Source organism: Platalea leucorodia (assembly GCF_965183815.1).
Source record: "Platalea leucorodia genome assembly, chromosome: 12".
Taxonomy (NCBI): Eukaryota; Metazoa; Chordata; class Aves; order Pelecaniformes; family Threskiornithidae; genus Platalea; species Platalea leucorodia.
The window spans coordinates 16,821,951-16,846,514 of NC_138834.1; the positions used below are offsets into that span (position 1 = coordinate 16,821,951).

The 24,564-nt window shown below is 56.4% G+C and overlaps 1 protein-coding gene across 1 annotated transcript; it reads right to left on the bottom strand.

Moving 5' to 3' along the window:
• Nucleotides 1–1,132: 1,132 nt before the first annotated feature.
• LRRC75B (leucine rich repeat containing 75B) lies at nucleotides 1,133–21,316 on the bottom strand (the record flags this gene model as incomplete). Its single annotated transcript, XM_082324601.1, has 4 exons — nucleotides 1,133–1,655; nucleotides 12,865–12,977; nucleotides 16,146–16,274; nucleotides 21,059–21,316. The coding sequence occupies 4 exons, from the start codon at nucleotides 21,314–21,316 to the stop codon at nucleotides 1,133–1,135; spliced, it is 1,023 nt and encodes a 340-aa protein (XP_082180727.1).
• Between the last annotated feature and the right edge of the window lie 3,248 nt (nucleotides 21,317–24,564).

The following is a 24,564-nucleotide window of genomic DNA, read 5'->3' on the forward strand; positions in this document are numbered from 1 at the left end:
TAGGGCTTCACGCTCGCGTCCAAGAGAACTGTTTATTATGTTTACATAGAGCATGAGCAATGTGGAAAACACCAGAAATATTGCATCGGTGGTTTGGTTTTTGGACAGCATTGGAAATGGTGAGGCAGCTGCTCACGTCACGTCGGTATTACGAGGTATGCGGTATGCCATGAGGAGCCAAGGCTTTGCGCCGTACTTTGGGAAGGGCCCACCTCTGGCACGTTTGCTGCTCGCTCCTCTAGTGCCACAGTTACGCGCTTAGCTGTCTGCTTTTCCTCAGTTTCACTCGGAACTTGTAATTTCAGCAGAAAAGCACAGTTTTTGAAACCAATCCTGCTAACCCACGATCCCGGCCCCCCTCCCGGCCCTCCCCCCTCCTCCCATCCCATCCCATCCCAACTCCCCCCATCCCCCATGCTCCCACCAACACACACCTCCTTCCCCTCCCTCTCACCCCGGTCACACAGCAAATATCCTGATGCTGCAGTTCCAAGCCATGTGTCCGCCCCAGCCTATGCAATCCAATGGTCTCTGACCAAGTCCCTTTGTTCAGATGTTAATACAAAACACACAATAGGAAAAAAACAAAACAAAAGGAGCCAGACACAAGAGGGAGACACACTGCCGGGCTCCAGCTCTGGCCCCTGAGCCCTTCAGCTAAGCTCCACGGCAGCTAGGCTCTTGGGGCACCTCCTTTCACACTCAAGGCTGCAGGTCTCAAGGTGTCCAAGGTGCATAGGAAAAGGAAGAAAGGACGTAAACTACAAGCCTGTTTCTGTTTTAGGTTCCCCCCATCCCTTTCCCTCAACCCAATGGCTGCTGGAGGATATTCTTGACTCCGACAGGTCTTTTCCCGTCTTCCAGTGAGACCCTGCCTGGGGACCAGGTTCACTGTAAGTCTCCGGTTCCTCTCTGGAACGTGGGCGATGGGTTTGGCAGCGAGGGGAGGGAGCGGAGCATGTTGTGGGGGGACGACAGGCTTTTGTCTCACAGCAAGGTGGGGGGGAGATGTCAGGGAAGGCGAGAGAAAAGAGCCAAAGGAAGCCGGTAAAGCTGGCCCTCTGCTTGATGTTTGTACTCAAGACTTCTCCTTGGGGCGGCTCCGGTGTGCCAGTGCCAGCCTGTTGTCCAGTCACCTCTCGCAGCCCTGCTGAGAGCGAGCACGTGGCGGGGTGCTTCCTGCTGCTTCGTCCTCTGGCTGGCTGCCCTCGTGCCCGCCGGCGATCTCTGAGTCGCAGTCGAGCGCCTCGTAGATGGTAGGCAGCGTGGTCTGCTGGCTGAGGCGCTTGCGCAGCCCCACGAGCAACGGCTGCGGCATGGAGGAGACGTCCACGTTGTTGCCGAGATCAACCCAGGCCAGGCAAGGGAACTTGTTCATGTCCTTCATGGTGTCAGTCAGCTCCTTCATGGTCGCCCGCGTCAGCCGGTTGCCATTGAGGGAAAGGTGCGTGAGCTTGGGTAGCGCCCAGAGGAAGGGCAGCAGCAGGCGCACCATGTCGTCGTTCAGCTCGGTGAAGCTCAGGTCCACAGAAGTGAGGTGGTCCCCGTTATTCTGCAGGTAGTAGGCCATGCGGTGGACATCCCGCATGGTCAGGGGGATCCCTGACAAATCCATGGAGTCCTGGCTCACCTTCTTCTGCAGGCTGGTCTTCAGGCTAATGATGGAAAGGGGGGGAGACAGAGATCATTAAGGCGACCTCTCTCATCCGTCTCTCACCCAAGTGACAGGTCACTTGGGACAGGGGAGAACTCATTAAGAACATGGGTTAAGCAAAGGGTTAACGGAGCTCATTTGGGAGACAAGCCCAGGGTTTGCACCATGCCTCTGGGCAGACCGTGTCCTGGGGCTTTCCGGTATACTCTCAGCACTTGCAGATAAACTTTGCCAGAACTGGCCAAACGCAGGATGCTAAAGTGTCTTCCACTAGCACGTTTCAAAGGGTTTGTCTGTATGTGCATGTGCAGATGCTCGTGCATGGAAAGCAAAAATAACCAAGGCAAGCAAACTGTCCAAGTGCACCGGTTTGCACTGCGTGGGGGTGTTCGTGTGCCCCCTCCCCAGGTGAATGCCAAGGTCTGCTGCAAACAGACTGTGCTGCAGGGCTGCTGCAGAGGACAGCAGTGTTAAAGGGCTGAGAAATGGGTATTTTATCAGGAAAACAATCTGCAGGCAAACTGCGCTCCAGGAGTGGATTTACTGTGTGTCCCTTTAAAAGCCTTCCCAAGCAGCACTTAGTCAGTAAGCAGCACCAGGGGCTGCCTATTTGGGTCTCTGTGGTCAGCAGATCATCTGGGATCTGCTGCAGCTGTGAGGAGGCGGGGAGGGCATAAGGGTGCTAAAAGAAAGCTAGGGAGATGGTTTCAGCCATTTCTTTTGCTGTCTGCCTGGCAAGCGGAGTGAGGAGGAGGTAGGCAAGCTGTGCAGCGGGCAAGGCTGTGCTACGGGGCTGTTGGGTAGGCAAAGGGAGTGGGATGTGGAGTTTTATGATGGGCTGTGGGTTTGTGCGAGCGCTGTGAGAAGTGGGAGCTGTGGGGCTACAGGAGCTGCTGGGGATGCATTGCAAGATTGAGCAGAAATGTGTGTTGGTGTAACGTATGAGAACCTAATCCCTTAGCATAAATGGTATTAGTCTTGCTGTCCTTTCAGACGCATCCAGCTTGAAGGATATGGGAGCCCTAGTAGGACCCCCACTAGTGTCATTAATCATGTGCTCAGTGGGTCTAGAAGTGCCTTGCTGAGCTTGGGGGGAGCGGGGGGGTAGGAATTAACCACCAGTTTGAAGGTCCCCACTCTTCCTATCTGGCTCTCTGTAGCGTCCTGCACACCCGCGGCACAGCCAGTCCCCGAGAGCAATGGGGACACGGGGACATGCAATTTCCGTGGAGGAGGCTGCAGCACCGCAGGAGCTCCCGCGGCAGGTGAGAACGCCCCTACGAGCCTTAGCGTTGCCAGGCCCTTCTGCGGCTGCGGAGAGGACGTGGCGCTGCCTCTGTAGCTTTGCTTTACCTATGCAGTTCATGGCATTCCTGGAAACTTTGGTCCTTAATAATCCGCTATGAGCATGTGATCATACAAGTGAATAAATGTGCATCAGTGCAGGCGACAGCCCTGTATGGGCACATTCAACGCTGGCAAACCTGTAGCTGCGCTTCCTTGTAGGAGCCTGAGGTAGAAAGACCTCATGGCCTGCCCTGTCGGTTCTCAAGCCCACAAATTCCTGCTCTGGGTCTAGCAGCGCTTTGTTCAGGCCACTTCTGCGTGTCCTCGTGCTTCCTCTGGGAATGCACCGTGCAAGGCTGAGGTGGTATCTGCAAGCATGCATTTCAGCTACGGAGCTCCCATGGTAGAGAGGTAATAACAGCATGGAATAACTTATATGCAGACCTAAAGGTTTAAAAGAGCCTTACGTATTGCTTACTAAATGTTTACATGTTAGATGACCCAGACCACTCCTCAGTGGATCGCTAGAGGGGCAAGGCGAGCAGTGCTTGTCTGTACTGATGTACTGGTGAATTATAACTGGTCTGAAAGCACACAAGCGAGTTCTGCAAAGGGCCTTTGCTTGAAGATTCTCCCCAATATCAGGGCCCCAGAGACAGGGCTGTGAAGAATTAATCAACCACATTGCTCATAGCAGCAGTGCAGTTCTTAGCTGCAGCAATAGCAGCAGGAGTTGTGAACTGTGCGTGCTGCAGTCCAAGGGATGGCGCTGGGCTGGCTCCCTGCTCCTGCCAGTCCAAGGGATGGCGCTGGGCTGGCTCCCTGCTCCTGCCAGTCCAAGGGATGCTTGGCACCGGCCCAGGCTGCCTGGGAGCTGTATTTCCTCAGCTCTCCTGGAAAAACAATGTGTGCTTTTTTTTTTTTTTCTGTATAGTTTGTCACCAACCACTGGCAGTGGTGTAGCGCAATCTACCACAAAAGAGGGTTCGACTTCTGCAAAATCTGTCAGGGACTGGCCTCAAAGCTGGAGGAGTCTCAGGTCCCCCCTGGCACAACGCTATCCCTTCAGCTGTGCTAGATGTTTTATCCGGGTGTTTGATATGGAGCACTTGTTCTAGCAGAGCCAAGTGTCAAATGCACAGTGGAGGTGTGCATTCATATTGGTCAGGTTAAGCAGAGGGCAATGAATCTTGAGGGTAAACCTGACTGAATGGGGGAATGGTGCCCGAAATCCAGCAGGGGCTGGTACGAGAGGTGAGGCAGAAGCCTTCTCTGGCCTCTGTTGGCTTAGGGTAAGACTTTGTTGGCGGTGTGGGGGAATACAGGATAAACAAGCCTAGAAGCAAGCCTGCAATTACTTCAGTGCCTGTTTTGTACGAATGCTGCCTGTGGCTCTGGGAAATCCTCCTCCCCAGTGCTGGCATCCCGGGGCAGGTCGGGGGGGCAGAAAGGAGACACACACATAGGGACCCCCGGGCCCCAAGCCTCCTCTAACCTTCCCGTTGTAAAGCGACAAGGAGCAAGCCCCAGGGCTCCCAGGCTGGGGTGGGACCCAGGCTGGAGTGGGGACCACTGGAGGGCACGTCTGAGCCAGCACCGCTCCCTCCGCTGCGCCTCAGCACCCAGGTGCCGGTGCTGTGCCGTGCCCGCAGCAGCACCCTTCTTAACGGGGGCAGGTCTGAATGGCTCCCGCGGTCCCTTCCGAGTGACCCGGCCCTGTGCAGACAGCGGTAAGTGAGGTGACATGTGTCCGAAGGAGAAGAGCGACGTGCTTGTCTGCCTCTGCCCGTTCAGCCTCCCCTCCCGTCGGCTGCAAGGCAGGGACCGCAGTCATCACTCACGGGTCGTGCTCTGACCAGAGCAGGCACCTTCTGCTGCTCTCCCCAGCAACAAGCCAATACCCCGAGGAGGCTTAATCAAGCAGACAAATTATCTTCCCGTAATTGATTCTCCAGACTGGACTGCTCCTGGCTGAATGCGCTTAAACCCTCCTGCCTCCTGTCCTGTGCCAGGGCCCTCCCTCCCTCCTTTGCTGGCTTGTTTTTCTTTCCTTTCCTCTGTTTTTGCTGTTTCCTTTTGCCCTCATTGCTGTACCTGCCAGGGTGACTCTGGGCCTCCTGTGTTTAAGTTGTTCTCTTGCCTGTACAAACGCCTCTGGTAGGGACGTGGCTGTAGAAGCCTCGCGCTGGTGGAGGCAGCCCCTCGCCACAGCCAGGCCCGCGGCTCCCCGGTAAGTGCCGAAGCGGGAGACCCGAGCCCCAGGCGTGCTTTGAACCCCGGCAGCTCTCCTCCTTGCCTCCTCGCTGCTCCCGTGCAGCTAAATACCATCTCTGGGGCAGGGCGCAGAATGGCTGACCGCTCCTTCTCTCCTCTCGCTTTAGAGGTAAATATATCTGCTGCCAGAAAAGGGACGGGGGACGTGGGGAGCTGCTTTCCTCTGAGTTATCTGACACTTGGCGTTTTCTTGGAGCTCTGCTAAGCTCTGTTTCTCTTGGGGCGGGGGGGTGGGCACGGTACGCAGGACCCCGAGCTCTCGGACACTTGGGCAGCAGCTGAGAAAATGCCAGGTTTATTTCCAGGGAAATGGGTCATCTATTATCCCCTAATTTCTGCAAGTAAAACAGGCTTAAAGATTGCTTCAGCTGCAGAAGCTTTTTTTCTTTGTGTGAGACAAAAGCTACTTAGCGACATGGCTCTTGATGCCCATGGGACTTGTGGGCAGAGGGCTGCAAAGCACTGGCGGCTGGATTAACCTAACGCTACCGCAACTGGTGCTGTGTGCGGATTTATAATTGTGGGGATTTGCATTTAACAAGGCTCTGGACCCTGGATGCAGGGAAGCAGACTGTGTTTGCGTTATCTGCAGCAAGCTTAGAGAGGAAACAAACCCCCACTCCCTCAGACGCCGGAGAAATGGCTGCGAGCGAGAAATCCCGTGAAACACGGGGCAAGGAGCAGGGCGATGCGCAGCCCGTCCCCTACCGCCTGCCTGGAGCCGGACGCAGCACCCAGTGAGGAACGGGGCCCGCTCGCCCTCCCGCGTATAAGGGGTCGCCGCCCCGCTCGCAACCCTAGCCCAGCCCTCCTGGGCAATGACAGCTCCTCTAGGCACGTCTCCTTGTTTCTCATTGAAACAAGCGGCTCCTTGCGTGGTTCCTAACTCCCCGCTTGGGGTCTGGCCTCCCCCCACTCATCCCTTCCCTAGGTGCCAACGTGAGCCAGCAGCCCCCAGGCCGCACCGCGAGACCCCCCGGGGTCGGGCCAGGCAGCGCAGGGGTCCGAGGGGCCTGCAGCTGTCGGAAGAAGGATATCTGTATCTCTGTCAGAAATGTGGGCCAGGAAAGGGATGAAACCATCTTGTGCCTCCCTTGGCTTTTTTTTCTGGGATAAAAATCTTCCTCTCCCCCCATGAGGCTCAGTCGCTGTTCCTGCCTCCTGGGAACTCGGCTCACGTAAGCAAGTTCAGAGCTGTCTTGAGATGAAACAATTGGGAGAGCTGAAATGAATTGCTGGTGGTTTGTCTCCAGGACCTGTCCCAAGGGACTTAACCTTGAGGCCCTCCTCCAGGTCCTTCTTTGAGTCTTTGAGCTGAGGGCTCAGCACGTTGGTTTTGGTTTGGTTTTTTTTTTTTTTTATTAGCACTGAATCCCTTCACCTTCTTGCTCATCAGCTAAATTCTTTGGTGGCTGCAGGGGAGGGGTGTAATGGCTCCTGATTGTTGCTCCGGTGGGGCTTGCAGCAGCCGCAGCGGTGCTTGCCCTCGGTAGCTTTGTGGGGTTTGGAGGAGCTTGTTCAGCCCAAGAATGTCCCGGTTCCTGCAGTCCCAGCCTCATTCCCCTGTCTCCACCCCATGGAGAGGCTGGGAGGAGATGGTAAGAGTCAGATAGGATTTCAGTAATGAAGGATGCCCACTAGTCCCTGCCTGTCTCTCTGGGGAATTACCAGCCTTCTCCCCCTCCCTCCTCTTATTTATACATTTAATTTGCCTCCAAATGTAAAATTTTCCTGATGCCAGAGACTGCCATCACTGTGCATCCCCTCCTTCATTAACAGGCACTGCCAGTAGTGGCTAATTAGCCATAAGTCAGGTATCCCTTGGCTGCTCTTCCTCGCGTAGAACCTAGGGACAGGCATATCTGGATGGCTTCTGCTCTTTGAGCAGTGATTTAGGGGATGGACTCTGGGCTTTTTAATCACCTACATAGCATAATCTGCTTGCCCTGCTTCCCCGAGGCACAGGGTGCTGCTGCGCAGGGCTGCCTTTGGCTGCCTCTAGTGAGACACGAGAAAGGACAGAGAAGGCTGGCAAGCACTGACCTAGACGAACCCAGCCCGAGCCGTCCTGAGGCTGGGCGCAGGAGATCCCCCGGTCTGCGGCAGCGCGGTGCCAGGCTGAGGCTGGGCACAGGAGATCCCCCGGTCTGCGGCAGCGCGGTGCCAGGCTGAGGCTGGGCGCAGGAGATCCCCCGGTCTGCGGCAGCGCAGTGCCAGGCTGAGGCTGGGCGCAGGAGATCCCCCGGTCTGCGGCAGCGCGGTGCCAGGCTGAGGCTGGGCACAGGAGATCCCCCGGTGTGCGGCAGCGCGGTGCCAGGCTGAGGCTGGGCGCAGGAGATCCCCCGGTGTGCGGCAGCGCAGTGCCAGGCTGAGGCTGGGCGCAGGAGATCCCCCGGTCCGCGGCAGCGCGGTGCCAGGCTGAGGCTGGGCGCAGGAGATCCCCCGGTCCGCGGCAGCGCGGTGCCAGGCTGCTGGATGACCCTTTCCGCCACCTCCGACGGCCCTTGCGGATGCACCTGCCCCGATGCTGCTGGGAGCCCTGGCCGCGGGCAGCGTCCGGCGCTCTGCCCTGTGAGGGGAGGGCAGGGCACGGCTCCTGCCGCTCTCCACGATTTATTCACCAGCCCGCGTCTGTCCAGCTGATACCCCGTGAGCAGCAGCTTCTTGAAAACCCTGTGTGGGGCAGCGCCTGTCCTTCTGTACGACTGTTGCCGTGTGGCTTCAGTTGACTGACTGGTGTGCTCCGTCTCTGAAGCAGGACCGCTGGTGCCTATTTACCCTGTTGCGTAAGGGTGAGGTGAAGCTCTAGTTAGCATTCACCTCATGCCATGTGAAGGCTAGGATCTAAACTGCCAGAGCTGTCATCTGCAGCCCTGAGTGATGTTTTCAAGGGGAAAAAAAAATAAAGATCCAAAGCCCTTTAGAGCTGTTTCCTTGCAGTCTTCTAGACACAAGCGCTTTCATTGCATTTTAAAAGCACATCTAATGCCGCAGTGTCTGAGCAATGCACATCAATACCTGAGAAAGGGAGCAATGAGCCCAGGAGGGATGCTCTGCTCTCCACCCAGCCTTGGATTAGCCGAGATCTTGCAAAATGAAATTCACTCAGGTGAGCAAAGTAAAACCGTGGTGAGACTTGTGAAAAGGAAAGCCTAGATGCATACAGTTTGGGAGTTAACTCCACGCACACAGCTGCCTTTGCTCTTCCACAACCAGTCACTGTGAAAAATCTGGATATTTTTTTTTCTGTGCCAGGAACACCCTGCTTGTAATGATCACTCTGTGTTTACTGCCTGCGTGCTTGGTGGATTCAGGTTTGATCCTTTGCACTCAAGAAAGGAAGCAGTTACGCTGAAGTAGCCAGCTCTGGGGACGACGCAAGTGGGAGATACATAAGGTTCCCTGACGTGGCTTTGCCATGACAGCTCAGCTGTCATCCACAGCTTCTTGACTGCAGAACTAGGCTGTGATTTGGCTCTCCAGACCTTCACCTGGTGCCCTTCTCCCTCTCCACTCTGAACCGCAGTCCGGTGCGGCTTTGCCCTCCCAAAGTCATACGCTCCCTGGATTCAGGGATGCAGATGGTGGCACTTGCACGAGAACATGGAGTTCTCCTGCAATGCTGAATTAAGGAATCCTCAAGACTTCTGAAAACAAGAATTAAAACATCCAAAAATTCTGCATCTGTCAAAATACCACGGAATTGGTGCTGATAGCCTAAAAAGCCTATGTCTGCAGAGAGGAGCATTTCTTAATCCGTTACTCTTTACACTATAAACGTCAGTTTAATGAGAAAGCGAAGCTGGAGTTATTCAACACTCCAGGATGTATTCTGCTCGCTATGTGCGAGTGATCTATACAACTGTAAAATGGTGCTGAAACGGAATTCCCGTCGGGATATAAGGGACTGACAATAGTGCAGTAAAGTCATGCTGGTCCCTGCTGTGGGAATCTTATCCTCCAGCTTTTGAGTTTTTAATTTTAAAGCCCCCGGTAAATCCCCCAAGAGCTCGACTTCGCTGCCTGGGTCGGCAGCCAGCCCGAGCGGGGTCAGCCGCAAGGCGGGGTGCAGGCTGGCGGCTGAAGCTGCGGACCTGAGACTGGATTTTGCGGGAAAGGAGAATTGAACCTTTTGCTTCCAGTGTGGCAAACCTGTCCGAGTATCGCCTGGGCAGCTGAAATAGCCTCTTTGGGTGGCTGCACAGCTGACCCTGCTACGCCTTCCCTGTACAAGGCAGACAGCCGCTGTCAGGAGCCCACTAGCGTGGATGCAGAGGGCAAACTGCCTCCCAGCATTGCCTCTGACAGTTTAATCAAGCAGAGAAACCAGAGACAGCCTGGGCTGGGTCTCTCCTCCGTGCTTCAGCTGCTGTTGCATTGAGTCTACTGTGCTGTCCTAAGCTTTCTCCTTCTACGTTTGTGCATGGACTCTGCTGCTGGCCTGGGGCATTCAGCTGCTAACAGCATGTGCCCTGACTTCTCTCCCAGGCTCGGGGCCAGGTGCCGCATGCAGTCCCTTCTGCCGGCAGCTCTTTAGAGGGACGGCTGAGCAGGATGAAGAGCAGCCCACCGTGCCCTGTGCAAGGCACGGGGCACCTTTGCCGCAGCCATAGCCCTGGCTGAATACATCGGTGCCTAAGGTGGTAGTGGAAGCAGGTGGGACCTCCGGCATTAGTGGGGTTTGCGGTTAAGGAGCTCTAGAGGAACGTATCTGTGTGTATCTGGAGGCTCTCGCGTTTGACGCTTTCCTGACTTAGTCTATTTGTGAATACTTCGTACCTGGTTGGGCTCTATAGCATGAACACCATAAGGCTGCTCCTGCTTGGTGGAGGTATGATTGGTTCTTAATTGGGTTTACAGTTGTTCCCGATGTCCTGGCATTGCTGTGTCTCAGAACAGGAGTGCTTGAAGTGTAGCTTATCCTTCCTGCTTTATGAGTTCATGGGTGGCTCAGGTTTGTACTTGCTGGATGTTTCGGGTCCCACTGAGAGCAGATGGGGCCCTAACCACAGTTAGCTTGTTTCTGACCCACGGGTTTGCTGTTTGGCGGTGGGGAGGAGCGCCTGATGCGTGATCTGGCTCCAGGACTGCAGGTCCTTTCCATCTCCCATACCACAACCCTGTCACAGCCCCAACGTAATTAAAACCTGGCAGATGCTCTAAGCTCTCTGTATGGCTGGGCTTGTTAATTATCTCCTGGACCCATCTGACAGGCTGCCAGAAAGCAGCAATCGCATTTCAGGAGAGGACAAGGGGGTCCTGCATCAGCTCCGTGAAAGCCAGAAGCCAAAGCCCAGGAGACTGCAAAAGCGAGAGGAGAATTCAGTTCCTGGATGTGGTCTCCATGCACCGATTCCTCCCTGCTGCCCCAGGTCCCCACTAGGTTTTAGAAATGCCTTCAAAGCATTGCTTCTACACCCATGCTTTTTATGGGACCTTGAAGGCAGGAAGGGTGCAAGCCGAGGGCACAGGTTCAGAGACAGAGATTGTAGTAAAATATTCCCACTAGCAGATAGAGGGAAGTGGAGAATTCACATTAGGTGAAAACAGCCCGGCTGGACAAAATTAGGCCCCGATATCTCCAAATGAAGCAGCTATTTCTCTCCTTCCCGCTACTGGCAACATCCACTTTCTTGCAGCGGCCTCGGATGCCAACTCTGCAGGCACCTTTTGCTGCAAACTGCAAACCAGTTCCTCTCCAGTCTTAAAAGAGGAAGCTCTGCTGTTTAATATTTAATCAAAATTATTTTGTGCCTTATGTAAGACGCTGCAGCTGGGCCTGGCTGCCAGGCAGGGCCACCCATTTCAGACCGGCATTTCCCTCCAGCGCACACCGCCCACTGCCCTCTCCCTCTTGTGCTCAGGGATGCTCTGTACCTGGCCAGTGCTTCGGGCCTGACCCCTCCGTGTGGCATCTGGGCTCTCGGGGCCCAGAGCCCTTCCTCGGGCCCCAGACCTGCTCTCTGTGTCGTTAGTAAGCGGTGAGTTTGCAGCAGGCAGTCCTCTGCTCTCCCCGGGCCGTGCAGAGGGAGCGCCTCCAGTTTGACTCTCCCAGGGGAGAAGAGGTTTGTTCTGCCTGCAAAGAGGAGTGTGGGGGCAGAGGGCTGAGCTGGGTAGCGGCAGGGAGGGATTTCTCACTTGGAAAACCAGAATGAGACTGGGTTTCAGTAAAAGGGAGCTTGGAAAAGCATAGAGACAGCCGCTCTCTCTAGAGCTCTCCCTGTTTCCAGCACTTCTTATCTTTAAGCTCTCTTCTCTGTCTTGGGAGGGGACGGGGATGGGGTCAGACCTGCTCTCTGCATCCTGCACCTCCAGCGCTCTGCGGGATCCCATAGGGAAAACGGCATCTAACCGAGCGGGTCTGGAAAAGGACTCGCTCGGCTCTGGCCCCTCGGTCTCGCGCTGTGCTGTGGTTCCCACCTGCAAACTGGCACCAACTGCGCTGCCCTGCGGGGTGCTGGGGATGAGAGCACTGAAAGTCACAGAGGGCTCAATTCGGTGGCAGAGCGGGGCTACAGGTATGAGAGGCAGATGGCCTGGAAATCACGGTATTAGGGATTTTGTTCCTTAAGATGCACTGGGGATCTGCCTCGGAGTCGCAACGAAAGGTACGATGGAAATGCCAGTTCCCATGGGGGGTTTAAGATGCTGGCACGTGCATCAGGGACTCGGGAGGTGTCAGGAAAGCCCAAGGCCATTCTCGGAGTGCTGCCAGTTTTGCATTTCTTTTTACCCAATCCTGCACTAATTCCTGTGAAGCTAATGGGGCTGGCATAGCTCCTCTTTTCTTAGTCACTTCTCTGTCTTTTCTTCAGCACTGGTGATCTGTGTCACAGGAACAGGCCTTGCTTGAAGAAAATGAGGAGAGAAGGGGTGGATTTAAAAGAAGTAGGGATTGCTCTTTATCTGGTTAGAAAAGCCAGGCAGTGTCAAGGAGAGAAGGAGCGTGGGTGTCTGAATGTCTGTAGTAGTGGGAAGCAGCTGCCATCCGGTAGCTGCCTGTGGCCAACGCGCCTCGAGTCGGGCTCCCTGTGCCTGAGGCTCTGCATCATCTCTGGTCCCTCTCCTGGCGGAGAAGTGGGAGGCAAGTAAAGATGGTCGCCGCTCTGCCAGCCACCCCAGCGCGGTTCCTACGGAACGGGGCGATCAGCTTGCGGTAGTGCCTCTTAATGGGAGACCTTCCCCGCAGGCAGGGCAGTTATACTGGGATAGACAAGGACAAAGTGGGATGCCGAGCTGGGGCCGGCTCAGCTCGGCACGTGGGTGTGTGTAGCTGCAAGGCTGCCGGCTTTAGCCACGCTCCTAGGGCCAAACACCCTGCAAGCCCTGCCGGGAGGGCTGTCTGCGCTGTGCAATCACCGTCTCAGTGGGATTGATTTCAGTGCACTTGGGAAAGGCTGAGGAACTGTAAGACTACAGAAAAAAGAGTAAATAGCAAACCAGACCAGGGAGAAGGGTGTTGGCACTGACCCTGCGCCGTTTGGCTGTTTTCTACGAGACTGAGCAGAGGCTGCCGTGCAGGTTTTCAGCCCTGCCTTTCTCTGCGAAGGGCGGTAGCGGCAGACTGGGATGGTGCCTGGCTGCAGCGCCGTTTCTCCTGGCAGATTCCCCTCCGTGCCCGTCCGCGCTGGCCCCGCCGGGCTGCTTACCACATTTGGGACTTCCTCCGGGGCATGCCGTGCCGGTGCCATTTCGAGTGGGGAGTTAGGTGGTAAATCAGCTGCCTGCAGATCCTGTCTGAGGATTTCCAGGGGTCGTATTCCTGAAAGCAAAGGGACAGCTTAGCCTCTGCGTGCACCGCAGCAAACAGGAGGCAAGGGGGAGGACAGAGGAAGATGGAAAAGGAACAGAGGTGGTAGTGGAGCAGGGGAACGTATATAGGGGAGGAGATGAAGAGGAATGGTGAGACGGCCTGAGATGCCTCTGTGCCACATGCCACCTCCTCCTGGGGTGGAGGAGGAGCAGCAGGAGCCCCGCACCGCCAGGAAGGACCCCAGCCCCGCCAGCATGGCTCTGCCCAGAGCGGGGCTACAATTTCACCCCCTACCAAGGGGCGAGTGGAGCTCAGGAGAGGGGGCTACCTTCCAGAGCTGCGGCAGGGGTCCTGCTCTAGGCCAGGCAACGCCCAGGAAGGCAGGGGTGTCTGACAGTGCAAGAAGGGCGCTGTGCAGGGGCCCCCTACGCCCTTTTCTTCAAAAGATCTCCGCTTTCAGAAAAGCCCAATGTGGCAACATCACGGGCATCTCAGCTCCTCGCTGCTGTATCCTCAGCAGCACCTGTCCCCAGCTGGGCGGACAAGCTGCCAGCTCGTGTTACAGGACTATCCTCAATTTCTATCAGTTGCCTTGTCACCACGCCTCCCAAACTCTAACTGCAAACTGTCTTTGGACTGACCGTCTGCCCCCCTCACGCGGGAAGTTCAGCAGGCAGCACCCTTGCCCCATCCCCCAGGTGCTCCTTGCTGGGAGAGATGTGCCCTGGGACATCCCCGTTCCTCCTGCAGCAGCACCCTGCCTCCGTTCCCTCCTGTGCTCCAGCGGGGAGATGCCGGGACAGGGAACCAGCGAGTTCCCCATACTCCATCTTGTTTCCTTGCAGACCGTTCTGCTCCTGGAGGTTTGAGTTTGGGAGCTCCCAGTGCCGGCAGTTCCCTCCAGCCCCTGCAGTAACTCATCAGGAAAAGGTGGCACCGAGATGGTTGCTGCTTTCCTGGGTTTATTTTTGCACGCGTTCTCTGTCGCCATGACTTTGAACAGCACCTCTCTTCCCCTGGTGAAGCAGAGCGGCAAATGGCAGCTGCTGAAGGCTGGGATTTCTGCCGCCTCTATCGTATGTTCCAAATGCTGACAGACACCTGCATTCCCGTTCCTCAGCCCTCCAGCTGTGGTGCAACATGTGCATTTAGGGATTTGATAGGTAAACATAGAGTAAAGCTGTCGGGGAATATGCTAATTTATTCTTTATTGCAAGCAGTTAAAGTGCTGCACTGTGGGCCAACAGCTGCACTGTGACTTTCCCAAGCAGTCACTGAATCAGCCGAACTCCCCGGGGATGCACTGCCAGCATGTGCCCTCCTGCTGTGCCGAGTGGAGAGGGATCCCAGCCTCAATGCTCAGCCGAACACCCCGATCCCCGTCCCAGCTCCCCCAGGGACCGGCCCGTGCCCTTGGGTTAGGTGCCTTGTTCTGGACTACCATGGCGCTGGCAAGGCTGCAGCTGGCACCCTGCTGTCACCTACAACAGCAAACCTGTCCAAGCGGGTGCACGTGCACACCAGGCTTCAGTGCAGAAGCTGGTACGATGCTCTGCAACTGGTTGTTGGCTCACAACTGAGAATTACCCTCCTGTTCCTTCCCGTGTCCTCACTGATTTAATTTCCACTGACAGACTGGGAATTGCGCTCGGCCTGCTTGCCTGTAATGCAGTTACGCCCACCAGATGCTCAGCCGGGGCGGAGAGGGGACGTGGGCTGCCGATGTTTGTGCTGTGTAGGGTGCTGAGTCTCTCCAACCCCTTAATTAAACTCCTGCTGGCTCTGAAGGGCAGCTCAGGCACTCAATGTCTTCCTTAGGAATGGGGAAAATCTTATCTATATAATGGTACGTGTGTCGGCGCAGATAAGCGTGTGCATCTACAAGACATGAAAAGAGCAGGGGGGCATATGCAGGTATATAAAAATTGTGGTGTGTTATCTGCTAGGCAGCTGGGTACTGGAGTAGGGTAAGGTCCCCTCGTGCTGCCTCCCTGACGGGCGCTGCACAGCGGGAGGCTGGGACCGCTGGGGAGGAGGTCAAGGGAAGCACGGTGAAGGGGCACTACTGCTGCAGCCCACCCTCTTCCTTTTCAGATGCTTATAATATCTGCACAAAAATTACACTTGAAAAGAAGATTTTTTTTTTTTTGAGGCTGCATTGCAGCCCGATGGTGGTGATTAAACTTTGGCTAAATGTAGTTTGACTATTGAGACCCGACTGGTTAATCGTTATCAGAGAGCCTCAGGAGATGGCAGAACAAGGTTAGAAATGCCACTAATCTACACCAGGCATTCAATGTATTCCCTAGGGCGCCGCTGTTTGCTCTGAGCTGTGTGTACGTAACATCCCCTTTTGAATAAAGAAATTCCTCTATTGCTCTCCTTACAAAGGCAACACGCCGCTTGCCAAGCCTGATGAGCAAATGGATGTGTTGCAAACCCGAGTGTTTGTGGTGGCAAAGGGTAACAGCGGTAGATGCTGGTGTTGCAGTGGGACTGTGGTGTCCGTGATGTTCGCCTGCACTCAGCCTTGCCTTTCTTTGTCTCTGCTCTCCGCTTTCTCTGAAGGAAAGCGCCGGAGCCGTGCAGGGATGCTGTGCACCTAGCACGTTTGCTTCGTGAACCCTGAGTTGCAATATATTCCTACAGCACCATTCTTTTCTCGGCAATCTGGGAGGTTATAGGGGGGATGTAATGCTGGGTTAGGGTAGCTGCATATGGCAAAGGGCCCGGGAAGGGAGAGGTTCTTGTCCTCCTCCTGCAGAGGCAGCGGCCGGGGCAGAGGTGCAGGGATCTCCGTTCCTCTCTGCAGCCCCGTGAGCCCCCCGTAAGCTAGCTGCTTTGAGCCTCTGGGGCATTCCTGTGAATACGGCACCACCATCTGCCCCATATATTTTTATCTGGCCTGTACCCTGTAATCAAGTTTATTATTAGCACAAAAAGTAAATTCCTGATTTCTGTGTGCATAACTGCCCCCTCCTTCAGTTGCACTCGTGCTCTGAGGCAGTTCTAACTGATTTGTATGGAAATATGCACAACAATCTCTATGCTCCCGCCCCAAGGGCATCCGCTGGCTGGCTGGGAAGGATGGCGGAGCACCGCCCAGCACCCGCCACCCCATTAGGGCGCTCTGCGCCTCTGTCGCAAAGCATCCACCGCGCTGAGGGAAGGGTTCACCTTTTTGGGACACTGCAGGTCTCTAGCGAGGCTCATCAGCAAGTCATGGGAGATGGGATCCACCAAGTTGAGGAAAGTCGCGTTTTTGTAGAGCACTTCATTGAGAAATGTTCCTTCCAGTCCCAGGTCCTGCAAGAAAAACACGGTCAGTCAGACACGTGGGCTCCCTTGGAGCTGTAACCGTGGCGTTTTTGAAAACAGAAAGTAAATCCCACGAGGTGCCATGGTTGCTTGATACAGGAAACTATCCAGCAAAGGCGAAGCAGCTGTGTCTGACCCGGCATTACTGCGACGGGGGACGCGGACAGCCAGAGCGTTGGGCTGAGCAGCCCAGGGGCTGACCGCCTCGCTTCCACTTACCCCAGGCAGGCGGGAGCGGGGTCGTCTCCAGGCTGCTGGAGCCCAGAGAGAATTTGCTCCACAGAAACTTACCGTTTTGTCAGCTTCTATGTGTGAATCTGCACAGGAGCCGAGCAGGAAGGCTGGCTCTAAACCTGCTTCTCCAATCCCACCTCTTCTGGAAGAATCAGACCTTTCTCAGGTATTGAGACACGCCGTACGCCCTGGTGGCGGCCGGCTGACAAAGTCCTGCCCAGGGTACGGGTTTAGCTGTGCTTTGAATCTCTCGGGAAGCGCTAAGCACTGGCAGCAGTGTCTTTTGGGATCAACGGTAAATGTATAGGTAGCTGTATGCAAAAGTCGTGGGGAGTCCTCTTCCCATCTTCCACAGCGTGAGCTAGGGGCATATCTGCGGTCTGTGCGGCTTACCTGAATGACCAGGGCATGGGGCACCTTTGGACATGCTGCAAGAAACCTCAGCGTCCTTGGGAACAAAAAGCCTCCCCAGGGGCCAGATGGGTGATACTGCAAAGAACTAAGCTCTGTCTTGCTAAGAGGAAAGCTAAGATCTGATATACAACACAGTTATGAGCATCAGAAGGTGCCACAGAGCTGGTGGGGGGGAAGGCATCTGGGAAAGAGAGATCACATACTCCCATGAAAATGCCCCGAGGGCAGAAAAAAATACCCCAGGAGCAGAAATGTAGAACAAAAAAGCTCCCTGACAGGGATAGGGCTGGGTTTGATTCAGTTGAGAAGGAGGGCTCAGCTGAGGGAGGAAACAAGTCCTATGCCCGCTCTGTATGCTGCTGCCAGCAGAAATGAATAAGCAAATGGGTGCCCCATATGTTCGCGCTGCTCAATGTGTACTTCAGGCACCACCCAGTGAAAGATGCACTGAGAGCTCAAAAAAAGAGAGAGAGAGGAAAAAAAAAAAAGCTGGGTGTACACACATACATCACCTGGCAGAGGTGTGGGATCTTAACCCTAAGCAGCAATCAAAGGCAGTGCTGCATCCACTCTCTCCTGCTGTGGGTGTGCTTGGAGCGAGCAGAGAGCACACCAGCAAAGAGACCCTGGCTGCAGATCTGGCGGAGAAAGGGAGAACAAATCAAATGCTTTCTAGCCCCATCACTGCGTGCCCAGACGATACCCCTAAGCAACCGGGGAAGCCGAGCAGTGCATCGGTCCTGAAGGACGGCCAGCCCCAGGCACAGCTGGCCGGGAGCGTACCAGGGCACCGTGCCAAGGGCTCCCTTAACCGCAAGGCTTCAGGGAAGCGGAGCCTCCTACGCCAGGCGTAACGGGCACGGATGAAGAAAGCTGCCGAGAGGATGGCATGGCTGGGCATGCAGCAGTGGATGGCAGAGCAGTAATTAAACTTCCCCCAATTGGAGCTATAGCATTAAGATGAATCTGCGTTCCCATTATAAATCCTGCCTGCGAGGGTTTTATAAATAATATAGCTGTAAATATTCGCTTCACGTTGACAGTCTGTAAATTCTTAGCCCAGGGGCATTTTCTGGTTCATCTTACTTGTTTCCCTCCCTCTCTCTCTCTCTTTTCTTGGAAAAAAATTGTACCACCTAAAGGGTAGCTGCAGACAGCAGAATATTGTAAGTCTTGCCAGTTCAGTTGACTTAGTGCTGTTATCTTAAAAATGACATTTGGCCGTTGTCTCAGCACAGGGAAATCAGATTGTCCCAGACTTTTTGCTGGTGTAAGTCTAATGTCTCCCCTGGCTTCAGCTGAGCGATGCCCGCTTAGCCCAGCAGGAAAGCTGGTCTGTCCTTTGCAGGTGGGTGTTTCTGAGACTGGTAAGATGATGTGCAATGGAGCTGAGCGTTCCTGCACAATGCAAGTGTACGTAAGTGTACCCCTACATTGTGCAGTTGTCCTCTGTGCAGTCTTCTGAAATGCTAGGATCTTGCATATCTATCAGTGGATCTGCTTCTGGCTGGCTTGCTTGCTTTACTTCATTACACCCTCCTGACACCCTAGGAGCAGTCCGCAGCCCTTTGGGGTCTGCAGAGCACCGGTCAAAACCACTGGCAGGCACACCGGCATCCTGCGGGGCACATCTGCAGGCTGGAGGAGGCCTGGGCCTGCTGGGAGCGGCAGGAGGCACGCACCGGGAGCCCGCGTCCTCCGGGCCGGCTGAGCGCGCCCGCTCGTTCGGGGAGGCTGCGATTCCGGTCTCGCTATTGCCGTGCCTTCTCTGGGTGTGCGCGCCCTGGCCCGCGGCACAGGGCTGAGGTCTGGCGTTAAATATCCCTGCTGTCCACCAGAGTGAACAAGGCGTCTCTCTTTTTACAGGCAACGAACAGACCCTCACCTGGGACGCGTTAACCTGCGACTCCTGAGAGCGCGTTACTGTCAAGGTAAGCCAGTCTGCGTGAGGAAGGACGTGCTGGGGACCAAGCTGCGGGCTGTATCTAGTTGAGGACTGAGGGAAATTTGTAAATGAGAAAAAAGGCTGACCATAGTGCTCTTCGAAGCTGACACGTGAGGAGGACTGGTTCTGATTACGTGACCCCAGCCTGGCCGACAGTTGTGTTTGGTCATTGAAGGGTGCAGTTTGCGTTAGCGGTGCAACCCTCTGTCTCTGAGCGCACAACGAACCGGAGGCTTTGGGGTGGTGTTGGATGGGTTCCCGTCTCGCTTGGCGGAGGAAGGCTGTGTTGTGGCTCCGGGATGCAGGTCCCACTGCTCTGTCGTGAGCAGATGGACAGAGGGTCACTGTTTTGACATGGACAGGCAGAGATGGGGACCAGGAATAACAAGGGGAACTGGAAGGGCAGCGGACAAAATGCGAGTGTACAGGACATGGTGATTCCTGAGCAGAGGTGGGGAAGGCAGCTGTTTAACTGATCCTGAAAGGAGCCGGCAGGCTGCACGGAAAGGAGGGCTTAGAAGCCACCCTCCATTCCAGATGGCCCTGAGACTTTGCATTCAGACCCTGGCTGTTCACAGATGGACCTTCTGGAGATCTCCAAGGTCTAGGGGGGATTTCAGTGCTTCAGCCTCGAGGAGAGGTGCTGAGCACTATCAAAAATGACATTTGCTAGTTCTGGCCTCTGGCATACCCTGCAAAAGTCTGTTCATGTTAGATCGCCACGTTCATGAAGTGAGTTGGTGCCTCTTTTTCTCCACAAGCTTCTTGTAATAGTGCCTTTCCAAAACTGGCTTTGAAATCTTATTCGACCCTTGTCTGCCATACCGGTGCACATACGCAGGCTGTCTGCTGAGCGCTTATCTATCTATACGCGTGGCAAGAAGGGTGTTTGTGGTGTGGGTAACAATCCCCGTGTGAACGCTAAGGCGGTGCACAGGAAAAAGACAGATGTAATTTTTGGTCCTGTAAATTCTTACTCATGAGCGTGCAACTTGCTGGTAGCCCAGGGCATTGACCGCCACTGTTGGGTGTGTTATAAAACCCAGGACGTTCAGAGCAGAGACAGGGCTGTTGCGGCAGCTCCCTGTAGCTGGTAGCATGGCTGTACAAGCACCCCAGCAAGCCAGTCCCTGCCCCAGCGTACTCGCACCCAAAGGTTACTTGCTGCTACAGCGAGAAACTCGGTATGTTCCCAAATGAAGTCGGTCATTATCTAATGAAGCAACACGATAAGCTAAGAACTGATGGTGTTTTATGTTCAAATCAGAGGGGCGATTTGTCCCCTGTGCTACCGATTGCAGGGTTATAAGCAGTTTGGGGGAGCTGAGTTTGCCTGGGAAGTGATGGTAGCACTGAGCGATGGAGGAGATGGCTCTGTTCCAGCAGCAGGGCTCTGTCCTCAGCATCAGTTAGGCACCACGCTGTCTGCACACTGGCTTTTCTGTTCCCCAACGGCGGCAGACAGGAACAAGCTCCCACTGATACACTGACCCCTCCACCTCCCCTCTCAGCCTGGGCTGTCCCAGCGGTCCTCTCCGAAACCATTCTGCGTGCTCCCAAAGACAGATCTTGGCCAGCCCGGCCGGGCGGGCGTACTGGGATGCGGTGGCAGTGGGACGGCAGTGGCTTTTCTCAGGGGGGCGTCGATCCCGAGCGCACCCAAGGGGTGGCACGGAGGCTGTGGACGGGGACAGCTGAGGCTTGGGCCCCCTCGTCCTGCGGGCAGCACAGCCCGGCTCCCGCCCGGCCCCCGGCGGCCGGGCCAGGTGCCCCTCGCCCGGGCGGGGCAGGGGGAGGTGGCAGGGGGTCGGGGGGAGGTGGCAGGGGGTCGGTGGCAGGGGGACGGGGCGGGTGTCGCCTCCCCGCAGCCGCTCCCGCCTGCCGCGGCGGGGCCCGAGCGCGGCGGCTCCCGCACCGGCGGGGCCCGGAGCGGCGAAGGCAGCACAAAGAGCCCGCCCCGCCCCGGGGGGCTGCGACCCCCGGCGCCCAGGATGGGGGCTTGTGAGCCCCGGCGGCCCGCCCCGCACCGCCGGGGGCTGCAGACCCCGGCCCGGCCGGCACCGCCCTGCCCTGCCCGCACCGCCCGGCCCTGCCCGCACCGCCCTGCCCTGCCCGCACCGCCCTGCCCGCACCGCCCCGGAGGTGGCGGCCCCGGGCCCGGCTCGCCCGCGGCACTCACCTTCCTCAGCAGCCTGAGGATGTGCACGGCGTGCTCCCGCTTGTGCTCCCGGATGGTGGCCTGGATCTCCCGCAGCCACCCCACCCGCCGCACGTAGGGCGCCGGCGAGGCTTTCCGCAGCACCCCGGGCAGCTTCTGCGGGTGCAGGAGCAGGGAGGCGAGCTGGAAGTCGCCCCGGCCGCCCTCCAGCCGGCCGGCGCAGGGCGCCTCGGGGCTCTCCTCCTCCAGGCTGCTCTGCCGGCTCACCCGGGAGCCCATGGCCGCGCTGCCGCCGCGCTCCGGACCGGGCGGGCGCCGGGCGCGGGGCCGGGGAGGCGCCGGGGGAGGCGGGGGTGCGGGCGGCCCCGCCCCGGCTCCCCCCCGGCTCCCCCGCGGCGGGCGGCTGCCGGGGAGCGGAGCGGGGCGGCCCGGGGGGGTCGGGCCGCCCCCGCTCCCCGCCCGGCCCCGCCGCGCCGAGCTGCCGGGGGGGAGGAGGCGGAGCGGCGGCGGGGCGCCCCTGCGCCGGGGCTGCGGGGCGCTTTGTGCTCCGGGGCGAAGTCTGTGCACGCCGCCAAAGGGTGTCGGGATGAACGGTGGTTCGGAACACGCCATCTGGCTGGGGCCGCTTCTGTGGGCTGTGTTTTCTGTCAGTCTGCTGTTGGACCCAGGGGAGGTGTTTTTGCCAATCTAGAAAGTGGCAGGAATTTTGCCCACCGCCTGTCGTCTGCAAACGGTCGTACGATGCTGGCACCGCTCCTTACCTGCCGTGGGCAGCGGTGTTTTCCTTGTGTGCATCCCTCCCTCCCCCAGCAGCGCGCAGCGACTTTAGCACGCGCTTTTCCTCAGACAGAATCGCTGCCATCCAGCAGGATGCTGAAAGACAAAGCCTGGATCCCATCTCCGGCCACTGAGGTGTTGCAGGCAGCTGAGTCATGCTCCCAGTATGACCAGTGGTTCAGCCTGACCTTCCGCTTTCTGGAGCTGGGGCCATGGGCTCATTTCTGTTCAGGACTATCAGCCCAGGTGCCCGTGACGGGCCACCCGTCCTGCACACAGCAGGAGTGGCTGGCAGCTGTAATGTGAGGGCACACAGCTATAGAACAGCCTGGGGTTCCCACTGCCTTGTGCGTCCATTAGACAAGGATCATCTGATGCATCTGCAGAAGAATCTGTTCTCGCGGCCACTGGGTCCTCACTTTGGGGGAATGGAGATGGCCACGGCTTTTTGCTCTGCAGAGCCAGCAAGGTTCATTTTCCTTGTCAGCATTCCTCAGGGATGGGAGGATGGAGATGTGGGTGCTCTGCATCATTGCAGCTTCTTTCAAATACGCTACGGGTGACCGGAGTCTGGCTTGAAGAGGCAGGGACAAAATAGGGCTGGACTCTAAAGCAGGCTGGTCGATGCAGCAGTTTTGTCACAGTGCTTACGTGGGTCTCTAACCACGATGGGCCAAATTCTGACAGCCCCTCTCAGAGTTTTACTCAATGTTTGATCAGACAAAAGCCCTGACTGTCCATCTCCCTGGTATTCCCCTCCCTGCTCTAGCTAAGCACCCGAAAGTAAGAAATTAGCATCGACAGATCCTGAGATATTGCTGAGCCTGGCTCAGGCTAATCCCATTTGGAGGGCGTAGATGCTGAGTAAGGACTTCAGGATCTGGTTGGAGAGCTCTGAGAGAGGCTGGGTCGAGAGAAAACCGCTCGTATGGGGTGCAGCGTTATGGCTGCGGGAGTGTCGCTGGGAGCACAGGGAAGGACGAAATCTGCCTGGCCGGAGCGATGGGTGAAGGTGGCCGTGGAGGGTGGCGCGGTGGCCTTTCCCCGCCGCCTGGCAGCTGGGCAGGCTGCCTTAGAGCTGTGCTTCTGCCTGCTCTCCTCCGTGAGTGCTGCTGAAGGGGAGGCGGCAGTAGCAGGGTTTGTAACTAAAGGATCAGTTTAATAGCAGAATGGCTTTGTGCGGCTGAATTGTCTCCCACCTTATCTCCGAGAGTCAGGAGAAGGAAACGTAATCGTCAGCGTGCGCTTAGGTGGGGATGAGACCGCGTGCGTTGCTCCGAGGCGGCGGGAGAACCAGGGCAAGCGAGCGGCTCAGAGGATGGCACTGTTACCAGGACACCTTCCCCTCTGTCCGTGGCTTGAAAATATCCCGCCACAGATCGAATCCTCTTCACAAACAAACGGTTGTGGGAGCAGTTCAGCTGTCTCTCGACTGTGTGCTTTGAAACTGGAAACACTACAATAGCATGAATAATAGGAGCTAATGAGAACCACACCAATGCTCCGCTTGCTTTTACTGAAGGAGAACGGCTGGCTGGCAGCTCTTTGTAGACGAAGAGATAACCCTGTCCTGTCAGCGTGTGCACTTTCAGAGGGCACATGGCAGCGAGCGGGTGTATTTCTGTAGCTAAGATGGCCAACGAGGTTTGCTGCACGTAGGGGGAGGAGGCAGGAGTTTGCTTGGGAAGAGAAGACTCTGTCAGCGACTGCGCCCTCCGGTCCTGCGCAGCCCTAGGAGAGACTGAGCCGGTAGGTGAGGATGCGAGACCTGGGGGATACCAGTCTCCAGGAGTGCCCTCGCCTTCCCTTTCCTCTTCGCTGCGGTGGCAAGGGCACCTGAGAACTCTACAGGGAGACAGACCCGCTCGTGAGCTCGTGGGGCAGGACGGAGCGGGGACAGCGGGGCCTCTCACAGCGACCCCAAGCTCCGGTTTTGAGGCTTGGAAAGAGGGTTCCTCCACCCCATCCCAGTGGATATTAGCACCCCTCGGAAGGATATTAGCTTACTTCTAACCTGAACGGGGGTGTATATGGTGCTGCCAACTGCAGCTAGCTGGGTGCAGCATGGCTGAGTTAGAGTTTTCCCAAAAATCCCTCCTAAGGTGAGAAATGGGAAAGATAGAAAGCAAACAGAGATCCTCTCACTGTTCACTCAAATTCTGTGCTGTAAGCACATCTCCTCGTCATCCCAGTGTCCAGTAATGGGAACGGTCCCAGCTCCTGGCCTTTAGGGCAGTGCCAGGAACAGACGAGCGGCTGCACGGGATCAGACCGCAGGCCTCCTGCCCCCGGATCCTCAGTCAGCAGTGGTTAATGGAGGACGCCTAGCGAGGAGCCTAACAGCAGGGGGATGCAGCCTGCTGTGTTCCTGGATGCCCTCCTCGCCATCAGCCCTCTGTAGTTCGGGAATTTCCCGAGGTGGGGGTCTCTGCATTTAATAGTCCTTGACGGGTTTTTCCTAGACCGTTTTTGAGCCTGAGCAAATCGTGGGCATTCGCAGCATCTTATGGCAGTGCGTTCCGCTGTTCAGCTGTGTGTTGTGTGAAGAAATATTTACTTTGTTCTGAATCTGTCACTTACTGTTTTCATTTGATGCTTTGTAGCTTAAATATTGGAAGAGGCAGCAGGCAGTCGTTCCCTATTCGTTTTCTCTAAGCCACTCTCGAATGATAAACCTCTGCTCTGTCGCCTCTCAGGTTTCTGCGTCCCAGGCTGAAGAGTCCTGGTCTCCTAGAGAAGCCATTTCAGAC